Source organism: Homalodisca vitripennis, chromosome 3 (genome assembly GCF_021130785.1).
Source record: "Homalodisca vitripennis isolate AUS2020 chromosome 3, UT_GWSS_2.1, whole genome shotgun sequence".
Taxonomy (NCBI): Eukaryota; Metazoa; Arthropoda; class Insecta; order Hemiptera; family Cicadellidae; genus Homalodisca; species Homalodisca vitripennis.
Window position 1 is genome coordinate 106,322,734 of NC_060209.1, and position 14,064 is coordinate 106,336,797.

Sequence of the window (14,064 nt, forward strand, 5' to 3'; positions counted from 1 at the left end):
ACTGATTCACCTTTATCTGTTAATTTAACAAGAATATTATCTCTAATGCAAATACTCAAAACATTCAGCAAAATGCAAAAAACCATTTTTAATGTGTGAATAGAACACAATTAATACATCAATCAAACTCTACGAAACTGTGAAATCTTGACACTGAATGCAAAACATTCAATTTCAGAGGTAAAATTACAAATATTGATTGTCAATGGTTAGTTGATATAGTTAACTACTTTTAAAGAGGGAAGGGCCAATACAAAAAAAAAAATTCAATTCCGATACAGGTAGCAAAACAACGTCTTGATTATGAATTCAATACCGATTCCTGTGTTATTTGTAGCTATGTAGGATGATACTAAAACATTTTATCACAATTTTATAAAGTGTACTAACATTATAATTTTAATTTGACCACAGCAGTAAATATAGTAATTGAACTAAAACTGTACAATCCACCATCTCTGACCCCAATTGAACAGACAATTTTCACAATAAAATGTTTTATTGGTAATTTTTGTGTGTGGATGGAATTATAATGTTATACTATACATATTAATACTATAATTAAATTATTATTTTGATAATTGAAATTGTAATTATTGGTCATGGTGTTGTAAAAAAATACAATAGACAATACCAATTCAAGAAAATAATTATTTAGAACCTTTATAATTTGGTCTAACTTTTAAATCAAAATAACAATTGTACTCAGTTATACTTTCACTGTGACTGTTTTACTAAATAAAATAACTTAACAACTATTATAAATATTTTCTTTTAAATCCTTGTAATATAAAATATGAGTGATAAAACCAATTTTACTTTTCTCGCAATTGACCCTACAAAGGAAGCTGGGACTGGAACCTGTTATGTCATAATTGATTGTTAATATGGTATTCGACTGAAATACAGGCTTTAAATTATTGTTCTTCTTTCTAAAGGGGATTTTGTGTTTTAAATACTTCACTTATTACAGAATGATAACATATGAATAAAGATTTTGTGACTTTCTAAACGTATTTTAAGCTCTTCTATTGTTTTCATTTATTATTTTGTAATGAAATACTTTGAAAATAGTAGAATAGGAATCGAGTGAGAAGAGCTATGGTATTGTGGTGTTCAGGTATCAAGTATTAGATTCAAACAATCCCTAATTTTAAGTTTTAACTAATTTAATTATTTAAAAAATGACAGTTTTCTTTGTAATAAAAAATGTCCTCACTGTGATATTTTTTGTATGTTACTAGCAAAGGAAGGAGAAATCAAGAGAAATAGTGTTTTAGTGCCATTAAAAAAATTAGTTTCGAAAGGAGGCTTCATATTCCTTCAACATACTGGAAGATATGTTGTAAATGAATGAAATCTAACTTCCATCAAAAAACTATTATGACCAATCTCAACGCCCCTATTATAAATAATATCTGAAGTCTCTGTTAATATTAATTTCTAAATCTTGATAGGATCTGGAAACACACTTGGCAATGGCTTATATAGGTATGTACAGCAAAATTAATGAAGCACTTCTTTGTTTAATATTTCTATTGTAACGAATAACATTGTTGAAGTAATCTTTTACAAAGTCATATTGGTTTAATTTGGGTAGGCTACCAGTTAAACATTGTATTGTTAACTTTTTACATAAAACTGATGAAAAGATGCATAAAGTGTTAGCAATACTGCAAAAAAGTACCAATGCATTGATCACATTTACATTAGAATCTATTGTAAATTTGGTAAGTCCTAAAAATTTTGATCAAATTATGAGTATCTCTTAGAGATAGATCAGTTAAATAGCAGTGTGACGGTATTAGTATTAAAGCTTTGGCAGTTAGTGGACAGTTGTTGAAGAGAGAGAACAGTGACGACAGAGGTTTGTGTAGCATTATTACCTGCGCGATGGTAGAGGGTTTCATCGGACCCAGGGCAAGGGGGAAGCCTCCCCCTGGGACCGTGAACACGCAACTCCTCATACATGTGACGGCGAGGATCCCAGGTCGTGTGTCCTCTGTACGAGCCATTGTGACCTGACCAACACCACTTACAACATCAACGTCACAGCCATTAGCCAAACTATTGTACACTGCTTAAATGTTTTTAGAGATCTGAGATTTAGTAAACAATTATTTACACATAATGACACCTGTTAACAAAGTAAGAGTTGTTTCCATATTAATGTACAATACAATCCACTTGGTATCTCCACATTGTTACTGTACTCATAATTTCAACATTCTTTGGCTAGTTGCAGGTACAACTTACAAGAACATAAGCTTATTTTGGTTATAGAATCTAAGTATTTTAGACTGTACTCTACAACCAAGAAATTTAGACTGGCTTAATGTATGTTTATAAATCGTTATAATTTGAACAATGACTGCCTAACAATTTCGTGATTCATACCTTTCTTGCCATACACTTTACTAACCTGCCCGAATTTGAACAACATTTATTTTATCAGTTTTTGGTACCACAGTTAACACATATTTTTTAGTCAATAAGAGAACTGAATAAACATTTCAATAAAGCACTAAAAGTTATAAACAATGCTATTATTTTAGTGAATATGATTGAGCAACAAGAGTGAAAACCTTAATACCAAAAGGCATTGCAAATCGCTATTATTTACATGTACATAAAACAAGTCTTATTTTGAAAACACAATTCAAAATGTGTTTTTATTAATTTAATTTTTTTTTAACATTGGATTAAAAGTAGTATACTTTTAATCCAATGCAAATATTTTAATTGACTGACAATCAGACATGAAGGTATGCTGACAGTAGATATGTAGTGCACAGTTAGTTGTAGGTAATGGCTGTGACTCAAGAGGAGTCATAAAAAGCTTAAATTAACAAAACAAATATAACAGGTAAAAATATTAGGGCAACGTGTAAGTGCATAATTCTAGCACAAACAGCAGCTAAGTGAAGCTGTATAAAACAATAAGTTAAAAGAGAAGATTCTTAATATTCTTAAATAATGTTTTAATAACTAAATATTATAAAAGTTTGAGAAAAATTAACTAGCAGAATTGGTCTGAATGCATTTCAATATTATTTCACTGCACAGTAAACATTAAGAATAAATAAACAACTAATTACTGATTTCTTCATTCTTTAAGAATTAATAATATTGATTAAAAAAATTACAACTGATACAATTTCATAAAAATACATTTGGAATTGTATAAAATTATAATCAAAAGTAATTATGCAATTAAATATTCAGTAAGTTTAAAGGAATGAATCACAACAATAGTCAATAAACTGTTAAATAATGGTAATTTTTATACCATCTTTAACACAAAAGTAAATTATTTTACTCTTCACCAGTCTTAAATGTACAAGTTTCCTGAAAATAATAATTATTTTTAGCATTTTAGGGGACTAAAAATTTTAAAACAAACAAATTAAATTAAATTGTTTTAAACAAAGCTTGAAAATGACAAATAATGATTGTAGATAACAATGTGAAAAATCTCTAATAAAGAAAGAACTTTAAAGAAAGACGATAACGAATCGTGCTTGGGGAAGCAAGGGACTCAGCCTTAGACCTTGTTGTCGCTTACTTATAGCTGTACCTCTCTTGATCCTGTCGCAAGTGTTGTAGTTGGAGCCGGGTACAGGGGGTAGTTTGCGGTTAGGTGGTGCAATGTAGCCTAATTCATCACGCAGATCAGGGCGTCGCTTATCGATCGTATTTCCACCAACCATTGACTGATTGTAGACAATATCATCTGTAACGTGAGTGGACATGCAGTTACTGATGCATTGAAACTCTTAAGTTTTCTTCATGACTTTAGAGTGAACCATTTGAATATTCCATTATTTCAGGTTCATCACGATTACAGACCAAAATATTAATACAACTGAAATTTTGTCTATTTATAACAGCTCAATATTTATTTCTTTGGTTTTTCTTTAGAAAGTACAAGCTTTATATTAGAATTATAACTATTCAAATACTTGATTAAAGATGATAAGAAGATACTGGAAAATGATGTATAACATAAAAATTAATGAGTTTCTTGAAAATCATGTAATGGGAAATAAATTTATATGTTTGTTCAGATGAATGTTATAAATCAAAGAAAATAAACTGATAAGAGTTAAATACTAAAGCATTTTCAAAAATAACCATCAATAAAAATATATTCTTTGTATTTGTTATGTTGTATTTTGTACTTTGATTTTAATATTCTAAGAATTTATTAAAATATTTCATAACTTGTCTCATTCAATAACTTTTTAATCTCTCTGAGTGTGTTTCAAGTATTAGATGAGTGGAGGATGATTGTACAATAAGCTAAATAAACAAGAAATGAAATAGATCTACTATTAAATAACTGATTTGGAAAATAACACGATTTTATGAAATAACACGATTGAGTGAACTTAAAATACAATGAATAAAATTACAGTTTTGACCTGAGGCTGATATACTGAATAACAAAAATAATAATATCTCATTAAAAACTGATCAAAGTAGTAATTGATCTATAATAATTTTACTATATGTTGAAAAATATTCACTATAAGTTTGGATGTGATATTAAATAGTTTTTTATTTTCAGTTTCAGGAAATCTAATGGAAACAGCAGCCCCAGACCAAAACGAACATAGGCTATGAGGCGAGTGACGGTGTGTTCATTACATATGTCACCTCGCAGGCGGGTCTGCTCAGGGCCGCGCGAGCGCCGAGCGAACGCAACGCAGATCACTGTGATGCCGACGAGCAGCACTACTATAGTGGCCCCCACAGGGACTACCACGTTCAAGTCTACCCAGCCGGGAATCCAGGGGAAGAACTGGTGCACCGTGGGGATCCCGCCACGGATCGGTGGAGCAATAGTGCCTACAACAGAGTCAACTCTTACCTTTGTGATGGTTTCCCTTGCCCCGCAGGAAGCACATGACAATGATCGCGACAATGATGACGAGCATGGCTGACACAACAGGGACCACCAGGTTCAGGTTGGCCAGGATCACCTGCATGGATGTGTCCGTGTTGATACCGCCACTGCCCACGTCGGCTATCTCCCGCGCTGGGGCTATAGTACCTGCAACACCCCACATCACTGTGAGTCAGACGGGGTGAGAGGTACTACAGCCCCACCTCACTCACTTCACCCCCCTCCCTCCACATCTACAAACTATTGTAAAACATAAATAGAGATAAGCCGATTTTTATTCTCAATTCTTAATCTACAGTTAGTTTATTCTTACAGTTATTCAAGTAACGATAAAATCTCCAATCAATAAAATAAAAAGTAGCAATGAGTCTGAAATAATCCGACTGCAGTTGATTACACTAGGTTAACCAAACCACCTGGGCCTCAGACTGTAGGTCTATAACATGTGAAGACAGAAACTATGTTTCAACTGAACCCTCCAAAAAATCTGTAAGGGGATTTTAGGAGGGTGGGGGTTATTTTTGGAAAATTTTTCATGTACAGATGGGGTACGTCATTTTAAAGGTCTCTACATAGAAAATTAGGAAAATGTTTTCAATTTATCTTGTGTAAATGAAAAGGGTGTTTGTCTAAAAAAAACAGCTTTAAGAGGTTTTTTATTGGTACGAGGGGTATCCAAAAAGTAAGTTTCCCTGTTCTGTAAAAAGACGCGTACGTAACACAGCGTGCAGCTGTGGGCGGGGATATGTAGCGCGGTTCGGTTGGCAACAGGTGCGCCGGTCACTGGCCCATTGTCACGCTTCTCAGTCAGTTGCTGCCCAAACATCATGGAAACTCCACTGCGTTCTGCCGCCAGTTGCGAAGTCCGTAGTGTTATTCGTTTCTTGACCGCCAAAAACGAAACTGCCGTTGAAATTCGTCAAGTGTATGGTGAACATGTTATGTCCGTTCAGATGGTCCGTCGTTGGCGTGCAATGTTTTTGGAAGGAAGAGAAAATGTTCATGACGATGAGCGTAGTGGCCGACCGGCCAATTCTCGGCAACCTGACGTCATTAATGCTGTACGAGCAGTTATTGACAATGATAAGCGAGTGACTCTCGATGAAATTATGGATAAACTGCCGTCAAGTGTTGAAGTTAGCCGGTCATCTGTGCACAATATCATGACAGAAGATCTTCAGCTTGCAAAAGTGTGTGCAAGATGGGTGCCTCGCTTATTGAGCAATGCCCATAAACAACAACGAATGGCTGCTGCCCAGTCTTTCTTGCGATTGTTTGACGATGAAGATGAAAACCTTTTCAGTAAAATAGTCACTGGTGATGAAACATGGATTCACCACTCAACTCCAGAGACCAAACGCCAGGGTATGGTGTGGCAAAAAAAAGGAGAGGCAGCTCCTCAAAAAGCCAAAGTTTTTGAGTCGGCAGGAAAGGTAATGGCTACAGTTTTTTGGGACTGCCGTGGAGTGTTATTGATTGACTATCTTCCTCGTGGCGAAACCATAAATGCAGAAAGGTATTGTGAAGTTCTCACCAGACTTCGGCGGGCAATACAGAATAAACGGCGCGGACTTTTGTCGCGCACAAGATTACGCCCGACCACACGCTGCTTGTGCAACAATGGAACTTTTGAGGAAATTTAAGTGGGATGTTTTTGGTCATCCTCCATACTCACCAGATCTTGCGCCTAGCGATTTTCATCTGTTTCCGGAGCTGAAAAGACACCTTGGCGGTCGGCGATTTGCCAACAGCGATGACCTTCAAAATGAGGTGGATACTTGGCTTAAAAATTTGGCGGGTGAATTTTGTGATGCTGGAATAAAAAAACTACTTCCTAGATACCAAGAGTGCTTAGAAAGGGATGGTAACTATGTAGAAAAATAAGGTATGATGTAAAAAGTTGAATAAATGTGTTTCAGTTATTTTTTGAGTCTTTTTAACTTTTTCATAATTAATGGAAACTTACTTTTTGGATACATCTCGTACTTTATTGAAGAACTCCAAATATGACCCATAAAAGTAGAGGACGTACCCTTCTAAAAAGTTATTAAAAAAGTTCAGTTCCCAAAAAATTTCAACATTTAAAAATTGCTTACATTTTGAAAATTTGCAAGCAATTTGTCTTATCTTCTTGTTCTTATGTTTTTAGCTTCTCTTGAATTTTACCATCTACCATTGTCAGCTAATAAGGTGTACATTGTTCTTCTGGTAAACAATAACATTAATGCATGTTTTTTCATTGTTATAAAACTTGACCTGGTGTACTAATGTTGAAACAGCCAATTCTGCACAGTACAAGCAAATGATAGTTAGGAAGCATTATCTTTAATGTTTGTTACTCTTAAAACAGTTGTAATACTCAGTTTCTGAAATTTACTCACAGTAAAATTACAGAATTTTTTTGTTTCTAATTTTATTTATTATTTATTAAAATTTTAAAATGGCTTACACCAGAGCGGAGGCATTTGATATGATGAGTTTCGTGTGAGTATTATCAAAACTTCACTGCAGCAGCTGTATTGTACACTGAACACTTTCCTGAAATATATTGTAATACATCACTACTCACGAAAGATATTTATAATCTTAGCTGATCATTTTCAAGAAACTGGAAGTGTGCATTGTGATCACAACAAAGGTAAGAAGATTGAGAGGCCAGTTTGTAGCTTAAAATCTGCCGATATTTGTGGCTGCTCTACAAAACCCACAGAACTCAAACTGAAGAATAGCAGCAAACTCTAGGTTGTGTCAAATGATAGTTTTGAGAACCGTTCATGAAAACAAAATGTACTACTACATGATACCGTTACATCAAGAGCTTAGTAAAGATGATTATCTTCATTATATCAACTTTTGTTTATGGGCCCAGAGAGAAAGAATGAAGACCTTTACTTCTTTAATGATGTCCTCTGGTGTGATGAGGTGACATTTAGAAGTAACGGTAAGGTGAATTGCCATAACACGCGTTATTGGTCCTTTGGGAATCCACACTGGATGTGTGTAGTAGACAATAAAAGGTATTGGATGCTGAACACGTGGTGTGGAATAATTGGAAATAGAATAATATACTTCTTTGAAGGAAGTTTAAATGGAGATATGTACCATTATTTCCTTAACAGTGTCTTGCCTAACCTACTGATGGGTCTTCCGAATAAAGTTAGACAAAAGGATGTAGCTACAGCAAGACAGCACTCCTCTACATTATGCTATCGCTTTTAGTAATACATTTAATGTTCCTGATAAATGGATAGGAGGGGGTACAACAGTAGGTCATCCTGCCCTTTCTCCAGATCTAACCTCTTTGGTCTACTATCTTTGGGAGAGGCTGAAAAGTATGGTTTATGCTACAAGACCAACAACTAGAGAGGATATGATGAAAATAATAAAAAATGCTGTAGCTTCCATTTCTCCAGAAGAAATTTAGCGTTCAGTAGACAGTTTCAGAGGGTTGGGGGAACTTTGTGTTGGCAACTATGGGAAACAGTTTGAGCACCTGTAAGATGTTGGTGGGCTTAAGGACTTTTCAAACTATTTGTAGTGTTCAACTGTCCTATTACAATTTATTGCATGAATAAAATGCTTTAAATAATCTGAAATGGTTATTTTTTCCTATACAAAACTGCTTGAGATAAAGCAAACAAAATCTTGTTTTTTTACTACCTTTAATTAGGTGTAATGCATAAGATATGGTTTTTTTCATAATTTTTAGTTATAAACATTTTTAAATGTTCAAAACTTTAAATGTTGAACTTTTGTGGGTACTGAACTTTCTTAATTATTTTTTGGAAGAGTACACCCTCAACTATTATGGGTAAACTGGCCTTATAACACAGGAAACTACTATGTTTCACTAAACATTTGATTCCAACACTATGTGCAGTGAAATTTGTTTAATAAACAGGATGGGCCACTGGTCTGTCCAAGGATCTTATCAAACAGAATAAAGGGAACAGATTTAAACAGAATTGATCTTGTTGATACAGTACAAGATCAATGGTACTGATAAAAAGTGCAATGGTCACAGACAGGATTTGAACATGTGCTATCTCTTAACTCTGTCCTTAAGTCTGTCTTAAACCGCTCGGCCATCAGCACTCCCAACTAGCATATCAGTCAGATTTATCAACCATCAGAATAGTAGAATAAAAATGCCCTTCAAACAATCATACAAAAAGGGTTTATAGGAATTATTTGGTGAAGTCCACAAGGAAAGTACAACATTTATGTTTTTTTTCTTTTTTGATCAGTAAGAAAGTAACTTTCTTTTGATTAAGTAAAAAAAAATGGACCATTGCATTATCAACGTTGAACTGCCAGCTGATCTTGAAAAATTTGTCATTATAATATTTAAAAACTAGAAGATATTTTATGTAAACAACTTTCTATTATAGGTTTATAAGTTACAGTTTAAAGATTTTGACAAAAAACAGTTTTTTTAATGTAGCGAGCAAACAACGCAAACCACAATTAACTTAACTTCATTGATTTGTTGGTCTTGTTACTACGCACAACTTTATCCATTTAATCTTTGCTGAATCTCTTATAGTTTCCAAGATCCCTTCAGTGTGCATAAAATTTGGAACACCTGGTAGATAATGTAAAAATTCATTTACTTATGCTCTTAAATACTACTTAAATACCTACAATTCCTTGTGGAATAATGAAAGAATCTTTTGTCTTTATTGTGACTTCAGGAAAGGGATGTAATTAATCCAACCGAACATAACTGTACAATCTTAACAAGGACTTGATCAAACCTAAACTAAAAAACTGTCCACAATCATACAATGTGAGAATTCTTAGAATACAGCTAAAATACCGACAGGAAATAACACTTATGAAGGCTTGTTGTATAAACCTAATAAAACAATTAAAGAGGAGGAAAACAGAAAATATTTCATATAGTCAAAAGTTTGAAGAAGACTATTGAGGCAGACAAATGCAGAAATTTATGAAGCATTTCTGTGAGCCAGTAAGATAGATTTTTCTCCTCTACCGATCCTAGCATATTGGAAACAAGTTCTAACGAGACATAACTCACGTATTTTTTAAATGAAAGTACTCACATAGGTAAAAAGTTTAAAAAATAGTAAACAGGATACATCCTTTGCACAAAAAGTTTTCAACACTAAAAACACCTAACTCTCTAAAAAGTTGCCAACTAAAATATTGATTAGCTAACAAGTCACATAGAAAAACTAGGTCAAGTAAAGGACAAAAGAGTGACCTGCTAGAAAAAGAATACAACCTGACACTACCGACATTATCCAACCAACAACTAAGCCATATCAATGAAACTTATAATGAATCTAAAGTGCTTTGGCAAGTAATAAATCCTGAAAGGAGAGCCACTGCCAACTCCACAAATTAATTACAAATTATTGTCATTCTTATTAAATATCCAGTGAAAGTAGCAGAGCATTTTAATTCCTTCTTACTGAAAATGGCACAAAAGTTACTTCAAGATAACAGCATCAACCTCAGTAGTTAAACACACAGAGTATAGTTTGTTGTGTTTTTGTGTTTGTATATTTATGTAAATTGTTTGTGTATTTTTTTGTAATAAATCCTGAAAGGAGAGCCACTGCCAACTCCACAAATTAATTACAAATTATTGTCATTCTTATTAAATATCCAGTGAAAGTAGCAGAGCATTTTAATTCCTTCTTACTGAAAATGGCACAAAAGTTACTTCAAGATAACAGCATCAACCTCAGTAGTTAAACACACAGAGTATAGTTTGTTGTGTTTTTGTGTTTGTATATTTATGTAAATTGTTTGTGTATTTTTTTAAGTATTATTTTTACTGATTTATTGTTGATTACCGGTACTGAAATATATTATTATTGTTATTGCTTTAGTTCCATAGTTTAAAATTGATGACTTGTTCTGTATTCATCATTACCACCCTCTTCCTAGATTTTAGTAAATGCTTGTTTGTCTCAATCACATTTTCTTAGTTGAAAAATTGAAAAAAAAAACTATGCTTAAATAAAAAACAGTATGTTGGTTTCACACCTATCTGAGCAACAGAAACAGAAAAAATCACAAAAGAAAATATTTAATCACAGCTTTAACATATGAACCTTTTTTAATATTATGTGGATTATTTAGTTTTTATGTTTAATGTTTTAATCTCAATATTGTGCTTGTGTAAATGAGCCATTAATTAAGTACTATAAAAATAATATTTATCTAGTACTGGTACTTTATTTTAATCTGACATTTTTTATGTAATTCATTATTGTACTCTTAAAAAGAGACTATTATATTAATATTACTAAAGCGAGAAGTTCCACAGGTTTCAGTTTTGGATACAGTACTGTTTCTCCTACCAACTCATCTACAGGGGTCATGTTGTAATAGTCATGTATGTTGATAATCATGCCAATAAATTTAGAGAAAACACTAATTAGGAACTGACAATTAATTCAGAAGAAGCATTTCCTATGATTAAAGTGTACTATATTCCAAACGAATTGGTCCTAAATGAATAAATACTGTCTAAACGGTCTTTACAACAGACAAGAGAGGAAATTTGAAAATATTTAGTCTTAATTGCAAATCTACTACTAAGTCTTTGACATACTACATTAATTGGTAGCCTAATATGAAAGCTGCAAGCTAATTAGTAATGTAGTAAAATAATACAAAAACAATTCTCATTTATAAACCCATGCAATTTAGCACTTTAGAGACCATTATAACAGTTTGATTTTTCTTCCTTTAATTCTATTTAAGGTATGGCATAATGCTCTATGGAGTAATTGTAACAAATTTAGAAAGAATTCTATTTAACAAGAGGCAATTATTCGTGCAGTCTCCACATTTAAACAAAACACCGAGATATTCACCATTACAACACAGGATCTCATATTCTGTCCTACCAATTCACTATCTTAGCCTGTTTGGTAAACCAACATGCTGAGCCTAACCTGCTGCTGGAAGAACTAAAAATTAGCACTGAAAAATAATGAAAGAGAAGACTCATTGACTAGTTACTAGAGAAACCATTTTATTTGCTATAAAAATATCTGAAGATAATTTACCAACTCAACATTTTTAGTTATAATTTTATTAATAGACACAAATATATGTAATTATGACATTACTACTGATCTCTATAACTACGCAAATAAAAATAGTCTATTTTCTACTGTCTTTACTCAGCCCTTTTATAACGAGATTTCAGTTTACAGCAATCAACAAAACTTTCAAAAAGACTATTTAGCAGTTTATTACTATTGCCGAAAAATATCAGATGGCAAATTGCTTTTATTACTATAAATTCTGTATAAACAACCAACATTCAAAACACAATTTTTATATTTCTTATAATACTTTTAAAGCCACTGAATTCTTAAACGTTGCATTTGGAAATGCTGGGATACTTTTTGTTGTCAGTTGAGCTACTTGTGTTATTTTACTTCGTTGAATATTGTATTTCACAATACTTGGCAGTATTCTAGCAAAACAATCATGTCATATTATTTTGTCACCTGTTGTATGAAGGTTACTAATTTTATTAATTGTTCCGTCTACAATGAAAAATTAAAACATTTTATTTAAGATATTAATGCAAAACTATTTTGTGGGTTTGGAAAGAAGGAAATAACAAGCATTTTATTGTAAACATATTGAAAACACAAACATTTTGAAAGAATAAACAATATGTTTTAGGAAGGTACATTATCCATAATATTAAAAATAAGAGCATGTCATTTTTTATCAGGCTCTATACTGGTAAATCTAATGCACACGCTTTCAAACACATTTTTACAACTTGGCTTGATGCAAAATAATTGTAAGTATTGTAATTGAACAAGAATTATTCTCAAATAAAGTAGAATGTTTTACCATAACCTTTAAAATTGTAATTTTGTCAAAAATTAACGTACTATATTGCATTTTTGGTATAAACACTTATTTAAGAAAATTTTATTTTCTTCAACTTAAAACACTGAAAGGTCATAAAGTAAGCTAAATGTAGCCATTTTTCTAATGGTTTATTTTAAAAATGTACACTGCAAGCACTTTCATACTAACAAAGGAGCAATTAAACCATAATCAAATTAAAAATCTGTAACTCTTTCCAGAGATAAGCAACTGTACCATGGTGCAGATAACATAATGTTAGATAACTCCTTAGCTATATTGGCACTTGAGGGACACATTCCATATTCTATTTAAATTGTTAAAAAGCTGTATATAATTGAATTTTGCTCCTTGTTGTAAAAATGTGACGGTAACGTAAATAAACAAAAATCCCATAATAAGTCAATTTATTCAAAAGCAAGTGGTAATTTATACAGTCTAAAGCTGTTGATTAGATCACAGAAAAATCTCTATCAATAGCACCCTAAAAACAAATTGATTAATATTTCCTAAAATATCAAAGATCGCTGACCATCACGACGCCATCGTTGACGTTGGTCGTTGTTTGATCGTTATTGCTTTCTATGGCTTATATTAAAATATGAATTAAGATCAATAAAAATAACACACATAGATCTAAATTCTAAACATAGTTATATCAATTTATACTATACTTCATAGTACTATGATTATATTATGATATAACTAACACGTTCACGCCGATGTGGGGCTCTAGAGGCTCATACCTTACCATTACCTCAGCCTGGCACAGGCATATGATTTGTATGGTGAGTTTAACCCAGCCGTATTTCCAATAGACTCATCACATGTATCATACAGCATTTTGGAATGGCTTTTAATGTTTTTTACACACAAAAAACATTTTTACAATTTTTGACATATATAGTACAAAATACATACACCATTAAAAAAATCAATAGAATCAAGATTATCATGAACGTGTTAATTAAAATATAAATTTTATTGTATTAGAATATTCAATAACCACTGTAATGACAAGAAATGGTAGGTAAACATTTAAAATCTAGGATAAATTTAAATGTTTTTATTGAGCAATTCTGCCATTGTAAAATTGCTTATTCAAAAGCAATAAATATTAAATAAGTGATTTTTTTTTTGCATTTTAAAAGTAAATTTTTACTAATTGTTATAAACCTACAGTGAAATTCAAGAGTGAATGTTTAGGATTTAAGATAATCTATTGGAAGTCATAATTACAGTGGAACCTCGATAAGTCGGATTAATCGGGACCGCGGCCG

General features: G+C 32.3%; 1 protein-coding gene across 50 annotated transcripts in view; it reads right to left on the reverse strand.

Moving 5' to 3' along the window:
- The window catches only part of LOC124357275 (Down syndrome cell adhesion molecule-like protein Dscam2), a 231,198-nt gene that overhangs the window by 22,833 nt on the left and 194,301 nt on the right, over positions 1-14,064 (reverse strand). For 49 of the 50 annotated variants that reach the window (XR_006921931.1, XM_046808888.1, XM_046808894.1 and 46 more), the window contains 3 exons: positions 4,651-4,851; positions 3,578-3,733; positions 1,887-2,021 (listed from right to left, as the gene is read on the reverse strand). Coding sequence is in view for 49 of the 50 variants with exons in the window: in XM_046808888.1 (XP_046664844.1) it covers positions 1,887-2,021; positions 3,578-3,733; positions 4,651-4,851 (492 nt within the window). In the remaining variant the exon portion in view is untranslated. Of the gene's footprint in view, positions 1-1,886; positions 2,022-3,577; positions 3,734-4,650; positions 4,852-4,873; positions 5,057-14,064 lie in introns of all 50 variants that reach the window. The other variant, XM_046808889.1, reaches the window with a different exon arrangement.